The sequence below is a fragment of the Kockovaella imperatae genome (genome assembly GCF_002102565.1).
Source record: "Kockovaella imperatae strain NRRL Y-17943 chromosome Unknown BD324scaffold_6, whole genome shotgun sequence".
Taxonomy (NCBI): domain Eukaryota; kingdom Fungi; phylum Basidiomycota; class Tremellomycetes; order Tremellales; family Cuniculitremaceae; genus Kockovaella; species Kockovaella imperatae.
Window position 1 is genome coordinate 169409 of NW_019028946.1, and position 20188 is coordinate 189596.

A 20188-nucleotide genomic window follows, 5' to 3' on the forward strand; every position below is an offset into this window, starting at 1 on the left:
ACGAAATGTATTACAACTTGCATTGGATGATTGCCACGTCGACGTTATCAATCCTGTCACAACCAGATTTACAACAATGAGCACCCTGTCTTCACTGTCTCCCCCATACTCCTGGACCACTGCAATCGACTCGGGCATAGCCAGTTCGAACATGGCCAGCTCGAACATGGTCAGCTCGGGCGATATCCTCTCCGCCGACCTCATGACATGGTGCCCGCATACTGCTGCATCCGGTTCTCCGCTCACAGGCTTGATTCCCGACTGGGACAACACTTTGTCTTCCTCGTCGTCGACGATCCGCCGAATTCCATCGGAATCAGGAGACACGTTCAACGATCCGATGACGCTGCTTGGCGCAAACGAGCAGCAGATCTCAATGGCAGGATCTGCCGCTTCGCTCCTATATGAAGCATTCCGCCTGGAGACAGAACATGATACCCTGAAAGAGGAATACACGAGCAAGCTCGCTCTCAGTTCCACCGAGACAGAGCACGATAACCTCAGAAAGGAGTATGATAGCAAGCTCGCTCTCAATTCTGAAGCACAAACAGAGAATGCCTCCAGCCTGGTCAAAGCTTGGCGTACACAGAGAGCCTCCACTATGAAAAACACCCTACCAGTCGTGTTTAAAGGGGCGCGTAATGAGTCGGACATTCTCGGTATCTTCTCCGATGTGGCTTCTGTCGATGAAGACAGTGTCGACGGGTGAGCAGTAGTCGAGAACTGGGCAAAGAGAAATAATATGCTAAAGTCTTTCCAGTCTCCTCGACTGGTTTGCCGAGCAAGACACAGAGACTGCTGATGCAGTAGGTCCAGAGTTTCGGAAGATGGTCGACAAGGCCAGCAACATTACACCCTCGCTGTCTATTCAAACACCCGCGAAGCAGATCAGTGAGTGCTTCGGAGTGTTTGGAGAAGCGATTCATTCGCTGATGTTTTTGATCCTTTGCCAGTGGGAATCAACAGATATCTCGACATCGACGAAGCGATAAGTTGGCTGTCGAGACATAGATCTTCCTCTGAGCGGACAGAACCAAGAGTCGATACTGAGATTTCATCCGAAATCAATGCCACGATACGATGAGGACCTGCTATTACTCGGAGGTCTCTGACAAAAATGACTCCCATTCGACTGCCACAAATTCCTCTCCTACACCTACACAATCCGCCTCGCATCCAAAAACCAGAATACTTCCCCAGTTCATGTCTCCGATCTCTTGCTCGTCACCCTGACCCTTAAGGCCTGCAGCTATCCTTGCCAGGTCCTTCTTTCTCTCCTCTTCACTCTGCTTGCGCTCCTTCTTGGACGGCGCCTTGCCGGTCGTAGTCAATTTATCTGGAGAGAGTATTGATATGAGAGACGGGACGAGCTGAAGTTCGAAGACGCGTTTGGCTCCACAACGTGAACATGGCGGTAGGCTTTCAGGATTGTAGAAATCGGCGAAGTCTGGCTCTTCCTCTGCGTCCGGTGTGCGAGTGATCGGCGCCCCGGGGAACAGGCGACTGTAAAGGGGTGATTTGGAAGAGTATGGCACTGGGACACCGCCGAGCTCATATCTGAGCGGAGCGTTAGCACGGCCAATCGATTGTCAGCAGTCCCAGACTCACCTCAGCACCTGGCCCGCTCCACCATCGGCATCTTTAAGACGCTTGACATAGCGTTCAAAGACCTCATCCATGTGTTTTGGGAGAAGTTGCTCCCATCTCTCGTTGCGCAAGTCCATCTGATCCTCCTCGTCATCGTCCATGTCAACATCTTCCGGTGGAGCGAGGTATTCATCGATTGTCGTCAGATATTGCGGAGGCTGATAAGCGGGCAGTGGGGGAGCGTGGGATGTGCTAGCATTCGGTTGAAGGGATAGAGAGGATATATCCGGCGGATTGGATAGGTCTGCTGAAGGAGGAGCACCAAAGAGCGGTTGAGCTGAGCCGAATAGAGATTTGCCGTCACCGCTTGCAGGCATCTTCAATGGGAATTAGCACAATGTAGAGATCTAGTCATTTTCATACGCACCGAGAATGGGTTTTTTCGAGCCCGCTCTCTTTCTGCCTCGGCTGCTTTCGCAGCGGCTGCCCGTTTCGCAGCGGCATCAATAGCATACTCGTCGTTCCTTAAAGATGCTCTATAGGCACGAACACTGAAAGCAAGTAAGCAGTCAACGACGAGATTTGATTTTTGGCATCACTGACTCACCTTCCATCCCTCCGTTGACAGCTGGATCTGGCACAAGCCCACACGTAGACTGTTCGATCATTTTCTCCATCCTCCGGTGGACAGTAGACCTGCGCCAGAAGAGGTATTGCCTGATGACAGATTCCGCATCGAATTTCTTCCGGTGCTTTATCCTGTGAGGACAGTGGAGGAAACGTTGGGTATCCTCCGATGGTCGAAATGGTGTGAGACTTCGCATCTTCGTGACCTGACGGGATGGCACCATCGGGTAAGGCGAGGAGGACGTTGGATGAAGGAAGGGAGGAGGATGAGGAAGCGGGAGAGGAGGGCGACATGGCGGCTGAAACGATTCTTTATAGAGATGTCAGCTTGAAATTGTACCAGAACGCCAGCAAAGAAGAAGCGATGAGGCAAGATCTGATCAGATAAAATGTCGCCAAACTAGATTGAGATCGGCACCGACGTCTCAAGTTCCACAACCTTCGCTGACAGAGCTTCATGGTATCTCCAATATCAACTGCTTAGACCTCAAAACGAGGTCTGGAACAGCTGACGACGGAGAAAGAAGCTCAGCAACTCTGGAGCAGACTCAGCGAGTCTAGGTCTCGTCATCGGTATCATCATAGAAGATCCTGGTTGCCTAATGCGCGATAGAGTGAATGCTCTTGCTACTCACCAATGTCTCGTGGCCGTCGAGGGGGTTGATGAGGATGTGTAGGATGCGCTCGAGGTTCTTCCAAAATTTCAGTGGATGCATGTCATTACGTAATTAAGCTCGAAAACCCGTTCCCATTGCTGACCATGTCCGGCGGAGGAAAGGAAGCAAGGTATGCTCTATCGCAATGTTGAGTTCATCCGCCACTAGCTGACTACTGGCTTGAAGCACTTGTCCAATGTCGACGATAAAGTCTGGAGCGGGGCAGATTATCCCACACGAATAGACTCAAAGGTTCATGATGACAGTCCAGAGTTAGGATCTCTGTAAATCGAGGAAATGAGTTCGCTCTACGTACATTCAGTATCACATCGCTGTCAAATGAGTACTGTAGATATGTAGCTGCTTCGCCATTCACCAGATCATCAAACTGCACCCCTATCCTCAAGAGCCTTGACTCGTTCCTCGAGGTTCAAGACTGCCATCTTGAGGTTCAAGATACTTGCGGCCTGGGAACATGATTCCGGTCTGTCGTGTGGCGGAGCCGAAGTCCTATCCAGTAAGATCACCTGAGGAGGTCTGCGAGTGGAAGAGAGTCGTCTCGCTAGCTGATCGAGGTACTCTGCAAGACTTCATAAGCTCATATCAGAGTGACGATCACACAGAACGACAAAAACCTTCAATATCCTGGTCTTTGGCTTTGCTGCACGCAACCGCGAACGCCTTGGGAATGTGAGTGTTCGTCAATGATACGCAAGCTCACCAGTGCCACCCTCAATCGTCTGCTTCCCATTGTCAGGTCAAGCCCAGTGATTGTCTGCTCAGAGGACGTTGGTGACATTGAATATGATTCAGTCACAGTAAGTTTATCATTGAGGTGAGGAAGGAAGTCAGTGTGCGTCCCGACCATTCAGTCTCAGCGTCCGTGCCCAACTGCTGCCAATAGAGTAGGCGCACATATCTGTACAGTAGAGACTCTTGCATCTACAGAGAAGCGCTGTATACAAGATGCAGCCCCACAAATCACTCTGAGCCCACCTGGGGCCTTGATACAGAGTTCCGCTCATCTATAATATTGACTTTCGTGAGGTTGCGCGACTGGAAAACTCGTCGGCGGTGGAAGTGACTGCCTATCGGATGGATACACGGACGTGGTTGTCGGTTGTCTGTTCAGATTGGAAGGAGCAGCCACAGGCCTAGCTTCGGGGAACGTCTCGGTTGAGGCGTACGGCGGTGTACCCCTCGCATATCCTACGTCGCGTTCGTACTCCGGCTTGATTTGCAACGGACCATCGACGTCGTACACGGACATGTTGTCTGTCGGGTGGTACCTGCCGCATGGGTCAGTCAGCCCTTCCCGATGATCTAATCTTCTAGACTCACTTGATGTTATAAGGACTCTGATACGACTGATGCCTGTCGATCATTGGGAATCTCATTTCTGCCTCCTCTTCGTCTCGAGGTGGACTGGCCGTCATCGGGAACAAGTTTCGTTTCACCTGCTCTCCTGCCGCAGACGGGAGATCCCCGTCACTGGCCAGCTGTCCAGCGGCTGCTTTGCGTTTCATCTCCATCCTGATCCAATGTCAGCGGTTAGGAGATCTACGCAGAGTCCATGGAGCACGCACCGTTGCTTCCGCCACACAAAGACTCTCGCCGCATTCATTTTCTTGTAAATGTACCAAGCGGACCATATGGTCAGGACTGAAGGCCGGCAAATCAGATTACTTGAAAAGAGGGTTAAGAGCCGTTCTCTCACCGAAGCCGATGGCGAGGACAACATCAGAGATGACCCGACTTCTTGTACCAGCGTCAGACTGCTCAAAGAGTACACCTAGGTACACCACGATCAGCTGGAGTGGAATCAGCGACACTGTTGCCGATCCAAAGAGGCAGTGTGACCTACCTGCTTAGGCATAGATAAGATACAAGCAAGAGTGAAGACCAAGATGTTCATGCCACACGTGGCGAACACTGCGGTGGTAAAGTGGCTGCGATCAAGCTCAGCGGAACTCTCGAAGAGCTTGGTTTAGCGTCGGCTCACCCAGGTATAGCCGACAGACGAGCCATGAAGATGAAGAAGAAACCGCCTTCTCGAACGACATAAGCCATACAGGCATAATTGACATTGTCTCTCTCGTATTTTTCTGCTCGTTTCCGCAACAAGTACTTGAATGCGTAAAAGTTGCCAATTTCACCGAGGAGAGTGCCGGCTGACATGATAGCGAACCCGAACCACAAGCCCCACACCACTCCAATGAGGATACCCACGATCTTCGGTAGCCTTAGCAAGAAGGGATCAAGCCGCAGGAAGCGCTCACCTCGTGCCCGAACAGGGGAGGGAAGGAAAGAACGAAAAGGACTGCGATTGGGATTACCCAGCCGGCAGGTAAACTAACGTGAAGTCAGCTCATCATACGCAGTAAGCTATATTGCCCACTCCTTCATCCAATTTGCGACGGGTCGCAACCATTCCACGATCTGCGAAGTCAAATCAACCTTGACCCCGCAGGCACAGGTTGGGCTCACCTCGTCGTGATAAATTGCCATGAGAGCAACGAGCACCGCTAACAGTATACATAAAAGGTAGTAGACTGCACAGAGAGTCAGTCTTACGCCCGTGCTGCCGATCCATACTCACACCACCACTCTTTTCTGATCCAGAATCTCCATCTCTTCAGCTCGTTCCAGTCAAACAGTCCCGTCTTGAGATACTCCTGTTCAGCATCTTCATCCTCTTTGGTCCAGCCTTTCGGATAACCCCTGTTCTTCATCGCCTTGCGATTCCCGATAAGCCACTTGAGGGCCGGATGAGTCGAAGCAATAGAGTTGACGGAATGCATCGAGCGGACAGAATTAGATCGTTTGTGTCCTCCTGCCAACGGTTCCGCCGGTTGAGTTGCCATGGCTCCCGGATCAGGAGACGGGGCCATCCTGGCAGTCTCATCTGGGAATGGAGAAGAATAAACGCTGTATTGGGTCTGTTGCATCGTCTGGCGTTGTGGTCGGGAGTAGTTTGGAGTGCTTGGTTGCCTGAGCGGAGAATTGTATGAATCTCCTACAGCACCGCCTCGCGAATCCTCTTGGTATCCACGAGCATCTGGATGGTAATCTGCTGGAGCAGGCAGCACAGGTCTAGATGATGATGATGCAGGTGATGACCCAAAAGTCGAATGATGATATGACTCCGGTGTTGATATTCGAGATCGATAGGAAGGAGGATACGGATGAGAGATAGGAGTCCGGTTAGGCGTTGAAGCATCACCTCGGTCCATGTTGACGCTTAGTGGACGTCCGAGTCTACACTCAGCGCGCGGTCTACAGACAGCCCTGAGGGCGAGGGCGAGATTCGTCCCTTGCGGTAGGTTCCGATGCACGACAACGTCCCTCTCTGCCTGTCAAGGTCGTTCAATGTCGAAAGATCATTCACGGAGCCCAACTTTGAAGGGAGAGAGGCGAATGCCAAGACAATCCTGGAATGCGAGTCCAATCAATCGTAGGCAATCGACGATACTACACCGCCATGAGCATGGTCGATATCAGAGGAGCGATAGTCAAGCTGCTCTCTGTACCGATAACGTATCGTTCAAAGCAAGGTATCAATGTATCAAACGACTCGATGAGGATGGGACGTCGACGATGAAACAATAACAGTTGCTTGTCCGACGCGCGAAACGAAAAATGAGGCGATGAAACACACACAACCCTTGTGGCAGCAGCTTGGTCGTTCAGAGTGTGGCGAACCAGGAAGCCTATGTCTGATGTTGGCAAAGAGAAGGAGTCTTGCCCAGGCAATGGGATCCAGAACAGTGATGAGACAAGAGGCCGCATAAGCCATCACTCGGATGGATCGGCTGCACCCTGACCTGTATGCTATCGTCTGTCTTTATGAGACCGCTCGTTCCTTGCCCCTAGACCTACCACTGCACTGCCGTTCGCCGCCAGGCGCTGCCTTCGACCATGCTTACGAGGAGAGCTTGCAGCACTCGACTTGGGTGTTCCTCTCGCTCTCCGTACTCCCCATTTTTGTCTCTCAGCGCTTTCGTGCGGATACTTTGGCTTCTCTCCCTCTCGTTTCAGTGTCGAGAGCTTCGTCCGGCTTTTCTGCAGACCGGGATGCTCTGCCTCGCCGCCCATCTCCACCAACGTAATGCCCTTATCGGACCGCAGCTCCCTGGACCCAGCAGCTTTACGACGAGACTCCTGTGACTGGCGATCGGAGGCATCGACCGACCTTGACAAGCGCTTCGACGGCAGGATGAATGTCGCCGGGACAGATTCATGGGGATTCCTGATGCCTTGCATACTGAATTGGCTTCTCAGCTTCGGAGCTGTTGGCACTGAAGGAACAGCGATTTCGGCGACTTCTTTCCACCGTCCGACATTCGCTGCTGATGCTTCGTGATCTTCTCGCCTGGCTCTTTTGGAGGCGTACAGCCAGAACAGGAGTCCAAGGATGATAATGATGAGGAAGACTATGCCGAGACCTGGGGAACAAGATCAACAAGTCCGTCTTGGTACCGGATCGCTCACACAAAGCCGCCAACTGTGAGGCAGTGAAGTTCATGATATCCTTCGGAAACCGGAGTCAGATCATCCTAGAAGAAATGAGAGGGTAAAATGAGCCACATCGGACGGTTCCCCCGGAACATGGAGGAGTCAAGATGAAATGAAAGCAAATGCAGGACAAGGAGTAGTACCCATAGGGAGTTTGGCGAGCAGCTGTATTTGAAAGCTGATCTCGATGGTCCGCACAGATGGATAAGCTAGTCTTTGTGAGCTCAATGATCTCTCCACCGCAGTCCTTCCCTTTGTTCTCCCCTCGAAACGGTACCCCGAAAAGGGGATTGCCTGAATAAAGGAAGGCGACGTTACAGACTCCAGTCAGTCTCTGACTAACTATCATGCTCGCACCATCTGCATGTATCCTACTATGATAGTGGACGATTCGACATTGGTATCAATTTTGCAGTGAGATCCGGGTCATCATCAAACACCTTGTCGTAAGGCCACATGGGTCGAATGATCTTTTTGTGTCCCAATCGCGGGAGATCCTGATCCACACCACCAGGTGTCAAGGCCAGCATCCATCCCGTCCCACTTTGAGCGATCGCGTACAATTCAGGCTCAAGGTATCCGATTTTGACCACGACGATCCCTGCTTTGCGAGGTTCGAGATTGAGCTCGGTAAAGTCATGTTCCTTATGGTACGGTTTCCTGAGCTTGGTGATGATAGCGTAGACTGATCCAACCTGGAAGACGACCTCGATCTCTGCATGTCGATCTCCATGTTTGATGCTGTGGACTTTGCCAGTGAAAGTCACTGGAGGCGCATGTAGATTGTCAATGACCGCTCCCGCAGTGACAGTGACGGTGGCCCCAACTCCAGCTTTGACTGCCGTCTCAACCGCCTCGGGACCAGGGACAAAAGCATAGATGAGGGAAGGTCCAGATTCATCTTTGAATTCTGGTCGACTGAGAATCTTCGTCAAACCCCAAGTGACATCTCCAGCTCCTCCAGCGGTAGGATTATCTCCAGAATCGGAGATCATGTAAGGCCCTCTCGTCTCCAATGCCGCGTCCAGACATTCGTCCAATGATCCAGTAGGAGCCACGAATTCAAATTCTTCCCTTGCGGCCCAGAATGGCCTGGCTAGATCTTCAGCTCCACGTACACAATCATTCTCGTTCCATCCGGTGACGACCACGACGGCTTGATTCCGTACTTCATCTGCCCAGGCGTATCCGACCCAAATGGCAGCATCGAGGATGTTCTCCCTTGCCTCTACATCGGAAACGGCAGCATAGATTCTCTTGGCAGGTTCCATCCGCGTGCTGGTCTGTTCTCCAGGCAACAAAATAGGAATAGGTAGCCAAGCTTTATACGGCAATGGTCGATCTTCCACTAGCTGATCGACCAGGTTTTTGACAGCTCGTTCTCGGGTTTCAATGGTATCTTCATGAGGGGCCATCCGATAACACGTGATAAGATCCAATTGATGAACAAGATCTTGACTGACGTTACCGTGGAGATCCATACTAGCACTGATGATTGTCTTTGACCCGACCACTTGCCGGATACGCCGTAAGAGGTCATACTCAGCATCCTCCAGCTCTTCCACGACCATCGCTCCGTGAATATCAAACCATAATCCATCGAGCGGTCCCATGTCCTTGAGTCGGGTCACGATCTCTTCGGCGAGTTCCTCGTACCCTTTCCGAGTGACGATCCCTCCTGGCAGAGCATGACCCGTCAGAGCAGGCTTCCATTCCGCCGCTTCCCTCAGGGGCTGGCCAGCTCTAAGAAACGGATTTGCACGATAATCGAATATCTCATCTCCTCGCTGTGGATGAAAGAACGAAGCTTGCGTCCTGGCGGGACTGAACGTCGAAGTCTCACAGGCTAGGCCCGCGATGGCTATGACAGGTTTGCGGTACATCTCGAGGAAGTGATGTAGTCTTAGGGAAAGAGAATACAGAGACGAAATAGAGAGATCTATCGGGACACCTCCCGGCAAGTCCGCGTGGGGGAAAAAAGTGGGGGGGGGGGATCACCTCAAGAAAAATCGATTTTGCATCCTGCACTACTACTCAGATGTGAATCACTATCCCTCTCGATAACTAGATTAGGGTATACAACTCGTGCTCCAATCTTCTGGGCCAACACGCTCCAGGTTTTGATCTTCAAGCAACCAAGCGACTTCCGCACGAACACCCGACAGATATTAATTTAGCTAGCCTCTACACTCTTTGAGGCGCGAATCCTACGCAGCCGCAGGTGCATCCTCCTGGGCGGATGCCTTGAAGCGATAGTGCAATAGCATGTCGCCTCCACTGCCATAGTATTGTTTCAAAGTCGCCAGCGTCATTTTCGGATCAACGACGTGGGTGCCACACAAGAGTTCCAAGATATCTTCGGGCAATGCTTCATCGGGTTTCACTTGATCCCCAGCATCACCGACTGATCCTCGCTTGACTGACAGTCCCGCAAGCTTGCCTGTGACGGAGGATAAGCTTGCTCGTCGTTGAGCGCCAAGATCCAGTTTATCATAGATGAACGCCATGATTTTCTTGGCACGCAGAATCCGACTAGCAGAGAGACGGGTCGAGCTGAATAGCGTTAAAATGCGCAACTCTGACCGAGGGACTACACGACTCACCCCTCTGGCATTTCCTTCATCCCGGAATCGGCAAGCGGTTCGAGGATGAAAGTCAACTTGACTGGTTCTTTGATCCTGATTCGGCTCGTGAAGAGATAATCGAGGAGCCACAATGGCGAGTTCATCTCCAATGCCTCCATATCCCTGTGAGTGGACGCTACTTGTGATCGATAAGTGACAACCCAAGCTCCAGCGTCTTTTGACTCTTCCGAGATGAGCAAAGCAGTGGTAGGCGGGAATTCTAAAGGCGGTGCATCGACAGCCGAAGGAGGATGGAAGGCGTGAGCTCGGACGGTATCCAGGATCGTGAGCTGCTCAGTTTCTCGTTCAGAGAGCTGAGGTTTCTGGCAAGATTGGCCTGTAAGCAGACCGTTATGAGATGTAAAATGACCCACCTTCTCCTCTGGCTCCGCCGGCGGAGTCTCCTTGTTCTCAACCACCGTCGACATCGGCGCTTCAGGCTTCTTTTTCTTGCCGAACGGCTTGAACTTGAGTTTTGTACCACCAGGTGTAGAAGGTACTGGCGTGGCTGCAACAGGTGATGCCGTAGCCGGGCTCTGGGGTGTCTTCTCCTCGGTAATGGCAGATTGTTGCTTCCTCAATGAGAAGTAGTCACCGCGCATCGTCGTATCTAGCGGGCTAGCAGCTACACTAGCGGGGCTGCCAGCGATGGCCGAAAGACTATTGCTGTCCCGAATGGAGAAGGCTTGCCATGCACCTCCAGGTGTCGGAGCAGATTTCGAGAATTCAAAGTCTGGCAAAATAGCAGGAGTAGCTGCGGCAGTAGCTAACCCTGGAATGTCAAGCGAAGGCGCGCCGCCAGAGAAAGATCCTGTGAGTGCACGTTGCCGGTGACGAGGTGCGGCTTGAGGGCGATCGAGTGGGATTGGTCGCGCTTCCGGACTGCGTTGTACTGCGGGAAGATTCGTTGTTGGGTTCTTTGGGGACATGGAGACAACCGATTCTTCTTCGGCCTTGATAAGGCCTGTAGAGTATGGGTCAGTGCCCCGAGCTAGAGGGCAACAGGTCTGCTACACACCTTTGAAAAGATTACCCAGGGCCCATTTGCCAAGGTTCACTGCACGATCCATCAGACAAGTTCATGATGGGCCCCGCCCAAACTTACACCTTATATCCTCCTTCGAATTGAACTTCAACCCCAGCTCATCCGCGTAAACCTCTGCGTCGAAGACTCGTCCTTCCTCAAGGTGAACGACCAGACTTCCGATCTTGGTATCCACGCTGCACCAGGTGATGATCATCGTTTCACCCTCGATCCTATCCCTGACCAGCTCCAAAGCTTCGATCGAATGTTTGCGCATCTCAGAATCCGTCTTGACGCCTCGCTCCAGAAGCATAGCGGCGGCAACTTCTTCCGCAGAGAATCGCCCGACGCACTTTCCGGAGAGGATGTTCCAAGCTGCAATCTCTCCATCTGTATCGATAGAGAGGACGTGCTGTCGGTCATTCAGGATGATGGATCGCACCAGACCTGGTCGGCCAGCAATGACGTCGTCTGGGGTCTTCCGCAATGGTTTGGCCTCTGAAGCGATATCTCGATCTTCAAAGTCTTGCCTGGCACGAAGGCCAGCACTCTGCACTCTGTCGACCTGTATCGAATTACGGCGAGAGGTGTAGCCCGCGTCACCTCCAACATCGCCCTTGACCCCCTTCTGGTCGCTCTGACCATCCGTGAGATCCTGCGAACGATGGGCATGAGAGAATCCAAGAGAATAGGGCGAGTCGGGCAGACCAAGACAGACAAGAGATTCGTAAGGAATGCCGTGGAGGGAGGATGCGTGTGCTGGAATAGCGCCGTCATCAATCCCAATGGACGAGTTGGATTGGAGAGATGTTCCCGATAGATGAGCTCGTCGCAGCTGACTTCCGATCCCGGATCCTGCGCCGACCCCGCCTGATCGAGGCGTGGGAGCAGGTGCGAACGCGACGGCACGAGAGTCATGCGAATCCGTTCTTAGCAAAGGCGCTGAAGCCGCGAGATCTTGAGCATGAGCGATTGGATCGAGAATCGGCGCCGGCTTCTGCTCTGGTGGAGGGGACGAGCTGATTCCCTGAGGAACGGTGTAAGATACGCCATCATCTTCGTCATCCGCAGCGAGTCGATGAATGCGACGACCGACATCCTTCCATCGCTTGATTTCGGCGCTGCCCGTCGCCGTCCAGACGAACGAATCATCCATTGCTACGATGCTTCGGATTCCCTCGTCTCCGGTCTTGCTCTCGTAGTCGCCTGGAAGGTTGTGTGCGTTTGCCCCTTCTCTGGCTAATACGACACATTCTCCATCGGAGATATCTCCAACAGACTCAACATCAACAGCGCAGAGGTGACCGTCTCTGGAGCCAGAGTAGAAGCGCTCCAGATTAGGGTGAGTGGAATGAAGAGCCCACACTGATGACGTGTGATGGCTGAAAGTGTGCAGGCAGCGGTGAGCGGCAAGCGACCAAAGTCTGTGTTTGGTTCAGCGTCATCGTAACCCAAAAAAAAGCCGATCGTAACTCACTTGATAGTCGTGTCCGAGCTTCCAGTGAGCATCTGCTCCGAGCGTCAGTAGCAGCCCTCAGGCATCATATGGACCCGTACTTACATAGCGGCCGTCATCGCTAACGATGATGCTTCTGACGCAGTCCGAATGTCCGACCAGCTTGCCGATAGACTGATCACCCACTCGAGGATCCCACAATCGTACTACCTGCTCAGGAGTACCCGCAGCCAAGAATTTTCCAGCGGGATCTGTTGGGAGGATCGTGATCAACTTGGGATACTTGTCAGAGACGTGGGTGACTCACCTGTTCCTAAGGCATAGACACTACCTCTCTCGCCTTCCATACCAACACCACCCCAGTCGTCCGATTTGCTCAGGTCCAGCTGGAGCAATGGTTTCTCCGGATCGGGTTGGGCGACATCCCACAGACAAATGTATCTGTCCAAAGCGCCTGAAAACAGAAGCGCGGGCTGTTTGGCCCATGCCAGGCAACGAACATAATCGCGGTGACGTCCTGAACCAGGATTAGCGACGTACATAGCATGACAAGAGCAGATCCTACCTATCAGTGCGGGCGCAGAGTCCTGAACATGAGGTGACCAGGCTCTGATGGTTCGATCTGACGATCCGGTGATAACCGTTTGATTGAGATTGCACAGCAACATGGCGTTGACCCAATCGGTGTGCGTTTGAGCCGACTGTCTGTACCTCGTGGGTTGGACCTACACGCTGATCAGTACGACTGTTTGCACACAAAGTTCGGGCAGAAGCTTGCTCACCTTGCTAGGGATTTGGTCATAATCCACCTCCCATCTCTCTTCATAGGGGATCTCGCCTCGGGGACCTCTCCTCTTTCTGCCTTCGCCATCTACTCCCACCCATCCATCACCGAGATCATCATCGCTGCTCCAGATGGCCTCTTCGTCTGCGCCTAGATCCTCAGGCGAATCATTTTCCCCTTGCGCATCCTCGTCCTCATCGTCGTCCCACATTTCAGCACCATCTCCTACACGCTCCCACTTCGTTCGAGTGGTCCTTCCCGGTAATGTCTCATATCGTCCACCACGTCGACGTTTGTGAGGGACGCCAAGCTCCCAAGAAGCTACGAGACCATCTCTTCCTCCAGAATAGAGGATACCGGCCGGTGCCGAACTATCTGATAAGGTGGTCGAAGTGTCTAATGCCAGCGCATTGATACCTAGGCAATGCCTAGGATGAGATGATGATCTACTATGGTCCTCGGGCGATTCGAATGGATTATCGTTCAGAGCATGTCCATTGAATCCATCACTGTTGACATCTTTATGGACCAAGAATGGCTGCGTGACGCCTCGTCGTCTCTCTCCTATTCCGGGAAGCTGTAATAACGGGGCGGGCTCCGTGGGGGAGGGGAGGATGTAGGAGACGCGGCGAGAGACTGGCATCTCTGCTCGTCACGAAGGAGGGAGGGGGACAGAGAGTGCAGCAATCAAGATACAGGAAGATATGGGACAAGATGTGGTGAAGGAGGATGGTGTAATGGTGACGAGAATGGACGGGGAGGGGCAGGGAGCCAGGGGGGGAACACACACCCTCGGCTCAAGTCAGGGACCGAGATCAATATTACGTAAACACTGGTGCCCCGGATATCCGGCGAGTTGGGTTTTCTTTCGGCCGTGGCATTTTCATTGGATGCATATCATGGGCATGGGATGGGATGGGATGGTCTACTGCTCAATGTTCTCGTATAGAGTCCTCTCAAAAGCTTGGTAGATCTTGTTCCAAGGATGAGGGTTCGGCGCGACGACTTGAGTATTGCAGACGCCCTGAAGAAGCATTCAATGCATGAGCTGCGTTCTTGTTTTGAAGAACTTGCTCTCTTTCATGACTCACCGCGAGGCCAGTTTTGGGGTCCAGCCAGAACTGGGTATGCGCCAGTCCACTCCACCAGCCCGAGCCAGCTCTTCGGCCATGAGGAGCATCTTCCAAGCTCAGTGCAAGAGCCACTGAATGATTGACATTGGTCTCAGAGGCGTCCAAGAACAAGTAATGTTCATTGCCGAAGAAGATGCTCGCTTCCTTCTTCGCCTTGTCCAATGTCAGAGACGGTTTAAATAGCAGCTCGTATGTGTTATGGTTGATGATGGGATTGGAAGGTTTGCGAGAATTTCTTGGATCGCACTGAAGGACCGATCGACACAGGGCCAGATAATCCTTGGTTGTCCCAAATAATCCCCCTGCACCCGACAAGAAATCTTTACTGACTTGTTCAGGTGTCTCCGCTCGACCCATATAGAATCGATAGCCCGTTTTGCTTCCATCTTTCTGCTGATCGTATACCTCTGTCTTACGCCTCGCCATGTCAGGTCGAGGGTAGAAAGAGGTGTCGGGCATTCCTCCCTCGACTCTGGCAAAGATATTCTTCTGGAAATAATCTTCAAGCGACATGCCTGACAATCGAGAGACTAGAACGCCACACCAGTCTGTACCGCAGGAATAGGCCCACGATGTTCCGGGCTGGAAGACCAGAGGAGCCATGATGGATTTGATGGATGCGTCAGGCGAGAATATCCACGCTAGGGGTTTCTCCAATGATTCAAACCATTGACCTAGACGAGGGTGTCGTCCAGCATGAACGGCGCCTGAAATGATCAGCTAGTCTCATGATCTATTCAAAATCGAACCAACCAGAGGTATGATCCAAAAGCATTCTCAACGTTATCCGGTTCTTCTGAGGTACCAAAATCGCATTTCCGTCCTTGTCGTAGCCCTCCAGGACTTGCAATTCCGAAAGCTCTGGAAGATGCTTGTACATTTGATCCGGGTCATCAAGTGCTACGGTCCCATTCTCGACGAATTGAAGGGTTGCGAGCTGAGATCCAAACCGCGCGTCAATAGCGAGCCCTCGTATCCAGATCACAGTCTGCTCACCGAGACCACAAACTTGGTCATCGAAAACATTTCCAGAGCTGTGCTCATCAGCCAACGAACCGGTCATAGAACTGAAGGCATGCCCACTGGAGTCTCTGTTGACTTCTCCGGAGCTAGGATCATCCCACTTGTTGTACCCGGCCTGATTCTCATATATCGTTTCCGAAGCATTGGTAGCTGCCCAGAACATGAATGGAACGGTCTTTTCCGCCAGCTTCTCCTGCATTAGCTTGTCCAGCGTAGCTTTGCCTTCAGCTTTCAGATGGGGCATGGGGAGCGACATGATGGGTAGAAGTGCTGTCGATTCGCGAGAACAAGGCGAAAGGGAGTCTGTCTGGTACAGCATCAATTCGGTGGAGGTAGTCACCCGGACCGATCGGCCGAGTCGGTCAACTCCGTGTTCGAAATACGCCGAGCTGGATGAGATGCAAGCTACATGGTTCATTACTCTTCATAACGTGCGGGAGCTCTACAACGGCTACATTCCTAAACTCAGATACACACAGATCTCATGCACAGACTCCGGCGATGACCAGACGCAGAGAGAGATGATCGAGCCAGACCCGCCGGCTCGGAATTCACGCCTGCCCTAATTTCCCGAAGCCACTGGGTGCTGCTGCGCTGTTCCCAGACGAAAGTCGCCAGTGCCCACACTCTGACCCCAGTATGCCGGAGAAGGCTCATAAAAGGTCTGCAGTCTAGCCCAGAGCTCCGAAACATCCAGTTTGGCCAGGTCTTCTCCTGAGGAGGGATCTACCGCAACGCTGGTGCCGCGAATATCTTGGGTTAATGGCATTCCCTCTAGCATCTCCGAGGAAGAATGAGTCGACATGGGAGGGTGTGCTTGCGTCGTCTCGGCTTGGTGGGTAGCCTGGTCTGGAGGTAAGCTGTAAATCATTGGCGGTGGTTGTTGATACACTTCGAATGGGTTGGCTAGAGGTTGATATCCAACGAAAGGAACGACCATTTGTGATTCGCCATTCAGATACGGTGGGGGATAGCTCGTGGTAGATGGGTAGCCAGTCGACGATTGGTTACTAGATGACAGCTCGGTCGATTCGGACTGGCTTTGACTTTGACTTGGGATGTGTGAAACAGCCGCGGTCGGGGTTCTCTGCCTCTCAGAGAAGGGAGGATTCATTAACGGCCCTTGAGTTGGAGAAACACCTTGCTGAATGACATGTCCTCCTAACAAAGCAAAGAGCATGTCTTCATTCTGCTGACAGATAGTCGAGGTGTTTGAGTCCTTGCCAATCAACTGAGGGTATCGCTGGTGAACTGTGGTCTGTATGACTGGAAACAATGCCTGAAGGCGACATGTCAGTACCTGCACACCTGTCAGGCTCTGCAGGACTCACTAGAACACCCCGACTCCTCTTAGAATTGCTCTCCTCGACCGCATTGACGGCTTCAGTGAGCTCTAAATAAGCTGAAGCGATAAACGTCGGTTCCAGATGTGGCCCACACCAGATGGCGAGAGCTGCGAGTGAGACGGCTGCAGACAACGCTTGAACCCAGACCGACCAGAATCGAGCGGAAAGTAGAGGATGAGTTCGAATAAGATATCGCGAGCAGGAGATGATAGCCCGACACGCCGCATAAGTCATGGAGACTACCTCCTTATCCCGCTCGTCGAAGAATGTGGGATCTTGGCTGGGCTTGTAGCGAAGTCTCTCGATCAGTCTACGTAGGGACGGTCGATAGAGGAACAGCATGGCTTTGTAGTGGCACATGGACATGGTGGTACTCGTGAGACACCTGATGTCCATATGAGTCGGATTCTCACTCTTTGGCGGCAGAGGTTCTCCGCGGAGTAAAGGACAGTGGAACTCCCCTCGACAACTAGCATCGTATTGCCGGATGATTGATGCGACCCGTTGTATATCTTCCCATGAGGCTGGATTTTCCGCGGATCGACAGCCAATATCGATGACGGCTGCTTTGACCAACCGCATATAGTTGTACTTGGTGGTCCGCATGAAGCTGACATTTTCCGGCATTCGAGTTTCCACGCCTTCCAGGGCAATCCCATTACGTTGGCCATGGTTGATACTCATGAGACAGTCGATAAGAAAAGACTCGTGAAAGACGCGACGTCGGAAGTTGCGTTCGCTCTCCGGTAATGAGGGATGAGGATCCTTGTGCAGACCGAGCTAGGACCTGTCAGCGAACATCAGGTGAAGCTTGCTCACCTGTTGAACAGCGGACGTCATCTGTCTCAGCCAGTAAAAGTTACTGGCTTTGGCACCTCTCCAGCCAAGAGCGACGAACATGGAAGCGAGAGCCAATGCCTGAACTCCGGCGACGCTGGCAGCCCAGCCGAATCGCGTGTCGAAGCACTTTTGGACACCCTCCCAGTATCTGCCTACCGCCGGATTGTCCTCCTCTTCCGTGAGATCAAAGTACGTGTCCAGCGTCAAGACCATGAGTACGCACGCCAATTTGTGCGGGGAGAGAGGATTGGCGGTGGTGGGCTCGTATACCGCTGGCTCGTAGACACGGTCGAATTCTTCGCTCTCAAGCATGGTCTGGTACCATTGGCAGTTCTGGAAGAAATGGTCGGCTCGCCTTCTTGTCTCTACACGAGGAGGCAGTATGCGCAGCAGCTTTTGGAGTCGCTCAACTAGTCGGTGATGCTCGGCTTTGTCCTCGAGGCCATGATTGGCCTCCGCTCCCATCTAGACATGGAGTGAGCTGATGATCACATCAACGGACTGCGGAGCTCACCATCAAGGCCGGCGCTGCATTAGCTCCGACCCATTCGAGCTCTTTCTTGCCCTCTGAGGCCGCAGTATCATCCGATAGCAAAGACTGAACAGCCATTCGACCTTGAGAAGCGCCTCGATCATTCTCGGGTTGAGGTGTTTGTATTGTGAAGCTAGCATCGGAACCCCGAGTCAATGGAGAATGTTCTCCGCTGACTGGAAGCCGGGCTGTCAGCGGCAATGAATTCCGCTTTGGGCTTTCTAGATCAGGCGGTGGGGTGGCATTCACGAAACCTCCGTCGAGAAATTGGGGAGCGAGCAGAGGATGTGTCGTGTCTGCAGTCTGGGAGTGTGAGTGGGCGAGGGCCGTTTCAAGTTGAGCAATCTGTCATATGCAGTCAGAAAAAACAATTGGTGCAGACGATAGATGCCTTACCCTGTCGTGTAGCTCCTCGGTGGAGGCAAGAACCAATCGTTTACCCTGCATGCAGCTGAGATCTCCGTCCGGACAAACCAGAGCACAACCACGGCGTCGACCTGCCAAATGTAAGTGCTGAACCAAAGCCTTAGCTGCACCCACAGTTGCTACACGGGAAGACACGGTCGCATTTTGCCTTTAATCTTCGACATTCCGAACAGCTCTTCTTGGCAACGTTCTCAGTCTTGACGTTAGACTCTTTCCTAGGCTTCTTTTTGCTCTTTGCACCAGCCAAGTTGTCTCTCCTGGCCTTGACCTCATCGATGCTGAGACCCGCGCTCAAATCTGCCAAAGCTAGTCCGGCTATCTCTTCGTCGACGACGCTCGGCCTCCTTTTGAGACCGACATTGGATATTTGGCTGCTTTGAGCAGATTCTGTGCGGCCTAGGTCCCGTTTGTCCGTCTTTGGGGTCCAGTAGACTGCACCTGAGCCTCGACGAGGATGTTCTTCGAAAGGTTGCACAAAGTCCAATGGGATGGGCGTGGTAGTCTTCTCGCTTGCAAAGGTACCGGAGTGGCGGCTTGTCGGTGAATGGCCAGGAAGGGGGGGAGGGGGAGGATAGACCATGTTGTTGATTGTGTTGTTGAAGACTGAGGGGTTCAACGTCGACGGGGCCGAGGGAGGGGCGAACGGGTCGCCTTGGAAAGAATATGATTGCGAGAGGTGGTGAGAAGATGCCAGGAAGCCTCCAGAGTTGGGCTAAACAGGGGCGAACCCAATGTCAGTAAGCGTCGATGTCGGGAACGTTGTTTCAGAATAAACCAGAAAGCTCGCAACAAGGACAGCTAGCAATGATCGTAAACACTCATGGTGATCCGGGGAGATGGATGGAGTAGAATGTCAAGAACTATTCAGGAGGACGGGCATGTAACAATGACAATGCACTGCCCGTGAAAGGTCCAAATTGATGCCGAGAAGACCGGAGTTTTTTGGGCTGCGACCGAATGGGCTCCCGATGCTAACACGAGGGAGCACAAGAGCGTCCTCGTGAATCGATGACATCCCCGAAGCAATAGGGAATTGGAAGGGATGTATGTGTGTGTGAGAGAGAGAGGCAGCGGGCTACTGGCAGGGGAAAACTCGCCGATAGGATCACCGAAGTGATGGGAAAACAAACACACTTTTGGCCACCGTCCCGATAGATGGGAAACAAACGACTGTAACCTTGGACTCACAACGCGTTCACCGCCTCCACTTAGCTCCTCTCTGCTGAGTCCTTCTCCTTGACTGCTCTCTGGAACTCCCCTTGCATCTTCCGAATCCATGATGGATAAAACACTCGCCATGACTCAATACCCGGTCCAAGCACCTTTGGTTTTTGCCGCCGTTGGCAATATGCACTAGCTCCACAGCGCTGTCGCTAGCCTGCCTGCCTGCCGGATATGGGAGACGAGCTCGAGATATCGACGACGAAGCGGCGACCAGCTGTGAAAGTTGGCCCCGAAAAGGTTGAGTGTATATTGCCCCCGAGATCCTCGCAATATTGCTCCGCCAAAGTCGCGGTCGACAGTACGGAAATTTCCGTCGATTGGTTGCACACACGATCAAGTGCGCCAAGCCGAACGAGCGAGGTGAAGAGTCGGCTAGAAGGAGCTGCACACC

General features: G+C 52.6%; 8 protein-coding genes across 8 annotated transcripts; 1 reads left to right on the forward strand and 7 right to left on the reverse strand.

Annotated features, from left to right (window-relative positions):
* Nucleotides 1–76: 76 nt before the first annotated feature.
* On the forward strand, nt 77–1011 carry BD324DRAFT_650693 (hypothetical protein; the record flags this gene model as incomplete). The annotated part of the gene is made up of 3 exons (XM_022018191.1): nt 77–705; nt 761–895; nt 954–1011. The coding sequence occupies 3 exons, from the start codon at nt 77–79 to the stop codon at nt 1009–1011; spliced, it is 822 nt and encodes a 273-aa protein (XP_021871116.1).
* An 83-nt stretch (nt 1012–1094) lies between these two features.
* On the reverse strand, nt 1095–2508 carry BD324DRAFT_608479 (programmed cell death protein 2; the record flags this gene model as incomplete). The annotated part of the gene is made up of 4 exons (XM_022014113.1): nt 1095–1557; nt 1609–1964; nt 2015–2138; nt 2195–2508. 4 exons carry the CDS (start codon nt 2506–2508, stop codon nt 1095–1097), a joined length of 1257 nt encoding a protein of 418 aa, XP_021871117.1.
* Nucleotides 2509–3812: 1304 nt separating this feature from the next.
* On the reverse strand, nt 3813–6487 carry BD324DRAFT_656291 (hypothetical protein). The gene is made up of 10 exons (XM_022018840.1): nt 5470–6487; nt 5358–5422; nt 5269–5309; nt 5150–5222; nt 4873–5102; nt 4735–4819; nt 4588–4681; nt 4457–4532; nt 4212–4403; nt 3813–4159 (listed from the first exon to the last, which is right to left on the reverse strand). Exons 1-10 carry the CDS (start codon nt 6101–6103, stop codon nt 3892–3894), a joined length of 1758 nt encoding a protein of 585 aa, XP_021871118.1. The 5' UTR covers nt 6104–6487; the 3' UTR covers nt 3813–3891.
* Nucleotides 6488–6498: 11 nt separating this feature from the next.
* On the reverse strand, nt 6499–7720 carry BD324DRAFT_424481 (hypothetical protein). The gene is made up of 2 exons (XM_022012741.1): nt 7362–7720; nt 6499–7315 (listed from the first exon to the last, which is right to left on the reverse strand). The coding sequence occupies exons 1-2, from the start codon at nt 7393–7395 to the stop codon at nt 6702–6704; spliced, it is 648 nt and encodes a 215-aa protein (XP_021871119.1). The 5' UTR covers nt 7396–7720; the 3' UTR covers nt 6499–6701.
* Nucleotides 7721–7759: 39 nt separating this feature from the next.
* BD324DRAFT_579375 (hypothetical protein) lies at nt 7760–9268 on the reverse strand (the record flags this gene model as incomplete). Its single annotated transcript, XM_022013376.1, has 1 exon — nt 7760–9268. The coding sequence occupies one exon, from the start codon at nt 9266–9268 to the stop codon at nt 7760–7762; it is 1509 nt and encodes a 502-aa protein (XP_021871120.1).
* Nucleotides 9269–9384: 116 nt separating this feature from the next.
* BD324DRAFT_624711 (hypothetical protein) lies at nt 9385–14030 on the reverse strand. The gene is made up of 10 exons (XM_022015727.1): nt 13272–14030; nt 13055–13214; nt 12797–13006; nt 12595–12740; nt 12511–12542; nt 11115–12457; nt 11028–11066; nt 10384–10973; nt 9989–10332; nt 9385–9938 (listed from the first exon to the last, which is right to left on the reverse strand). Exons 1-10 carry the CDS (start codon nt 13914–13916, stop codon nt 9593–9595), a joined length of 3855 nt encoding a protein of 1284 aa, XP_021871121.1. The 5' UTR covers nt 13917–14030; the 3' UTR covers nt 9385–9592.
* Nucleotides 14031–14150: 120 nt separating this feature from the next.
* Nucleotides 14151–15791, reverse strand: BD324DRAFT_624714 (beta-lactamase/transpeptidase-like protein). Its single transcript, XM_022015728.1, has 5 exons — nt 15490–15791; nt 15403–15440; nt 15160–15343; nt 14365–15113; nt 14151–14297 (listed from the first exon to the last, which is right to left on the reverse strand). Exons 1-5 carry the CDS (start codon nt 15746–15748, stop codon nt 14199–14201), a joined length of 1329 nt encoding a protein of 442 aa, XP_021871122.1. The 5' UTR covers nt 15749–15791; the 3' UTR covers nt 14151–14198.
* A 181-nt stretch (nt 15792–15972) lies between these two features.
* BD324DRAFT_424910 (hypothetical protein) lies at nt 15973–19365 on the reverse strand. The gene is made up of 6 exons (XM_022012742.1): nt 18688–19365; nt 18544–18644; nt 18130–18492; nt 17595–18080; nt 16761–17555; nt 15973–16708 (listed from the first exon to the last, which is right to left on the reverse strand). Exons 1-6 carry the CDS (start codon nt 19151–19153, stop codon nt 15992–15994), a joined length of 2928 nt encoding a protein of 975 aa, XP_021871123.1. The 5' UTR covers nt 19154–19365; the 3' UTR covers nt 15973–15991.
* Nucleotides 19366–20188: the final 823 nt, after the last annotated feature.

Coding starts and splice junctions, on each gene's coding strand:
- BD324DRAFT_656291 (XM_022018840.1), bottom strand. CDS start 6,103: ATGGACCGAGGTGATGCTTCAACGCCTAACCGGACTCCTATCTCTCAT. Junction 5,423..5,469: donor GATCAGAAAAGAGTGGTGGT/GTGAGTATGGAT, acceptor CTCTCTGTGCAG/TCTACTACCTTTTATGTATA. Junction 4,533..4,587: donor TGTCCTCGCCATCGGCTTCG/GTGAGAGAACGG, acceptor GCCGGCCTTCAG/TCCTGACCATATGGTCCGCT.
- BD324DRAFT_424481 (XM_022012741.1), bottom strand. CDS start 7,395: ATGAACTTCACTGCCTCACAGTTGGCGGCTTTGT. Junction 7,316..7,361: donor CTCACAGTTGGCGGCTTTGT/GTGAGCGATCCG, acceptor CTTGTTCCCCAG/GTCTCGGCATAGTCTTCCTC.
- BD324DRAFT_624711 (XM_022015727.1), bottom strand. CDS start 13,916: ATGCCAGTCTCTCGCCGCGTCTCCTACATCCTCCCCTCCCCCACGGAG. Junction 13,215..13,271: donor ATGACCAAATCCCTAGCAAG/GTGAGCAAGCTT, acceptor ATCAGCGTGTAG/GTCCAACCCACGAGGTACAG. Junction 10,974..11,027: donor CCTGGGTAATCTTTTCAAAG/GTGTGTAGCAGA, acceptor CATACTCTACAG/GCCTTATCAAGGCCGAAGAA.
- BD324DRAFT_624714 (XM_022015728.1), bottom strand. CDS start 15,748: ATGCTGTACCAGACAGACTCCCTTTCGCCTTGTTCTCGCGAATCGACA. Junction 15,441..15,489: donor AGAAGTCAACAGAGACTCCA/GTGGGCATGCCT, acceptor TGATGAGCACAG/CTCTGGAAATGTTTTCGATG. Junction 14,298..14,364: donor ACCCCAAAACTGGCCTCGCG/GTGAGTCATGAA, acceptor ATGCTTCTTCAG/GGCGTCTGCAATACTCAAGT.
- BD324DRAFT_424910 (XM_022012742.1), bottom strand. CDS start 19,153: ATGGTCTATCCTCCCCCTCCCCCCCTTCCTGGCCATTCACCGACAAGC. Junction 18,645..18,687: donor TGTCTTCCCGTGTAGCAACT/GTGGGTGCAGCT, acceptor TACATTTGGCAG/GTCGACGCCGTGGTTGTGCT. Junction 17,556..17,594: donor TGACGTCCGCTGTTCAACAG/GTGAGCAAGCTT, acceptor GACAGGTCCTAG/CTCGGTCTGCACAAGGATCC.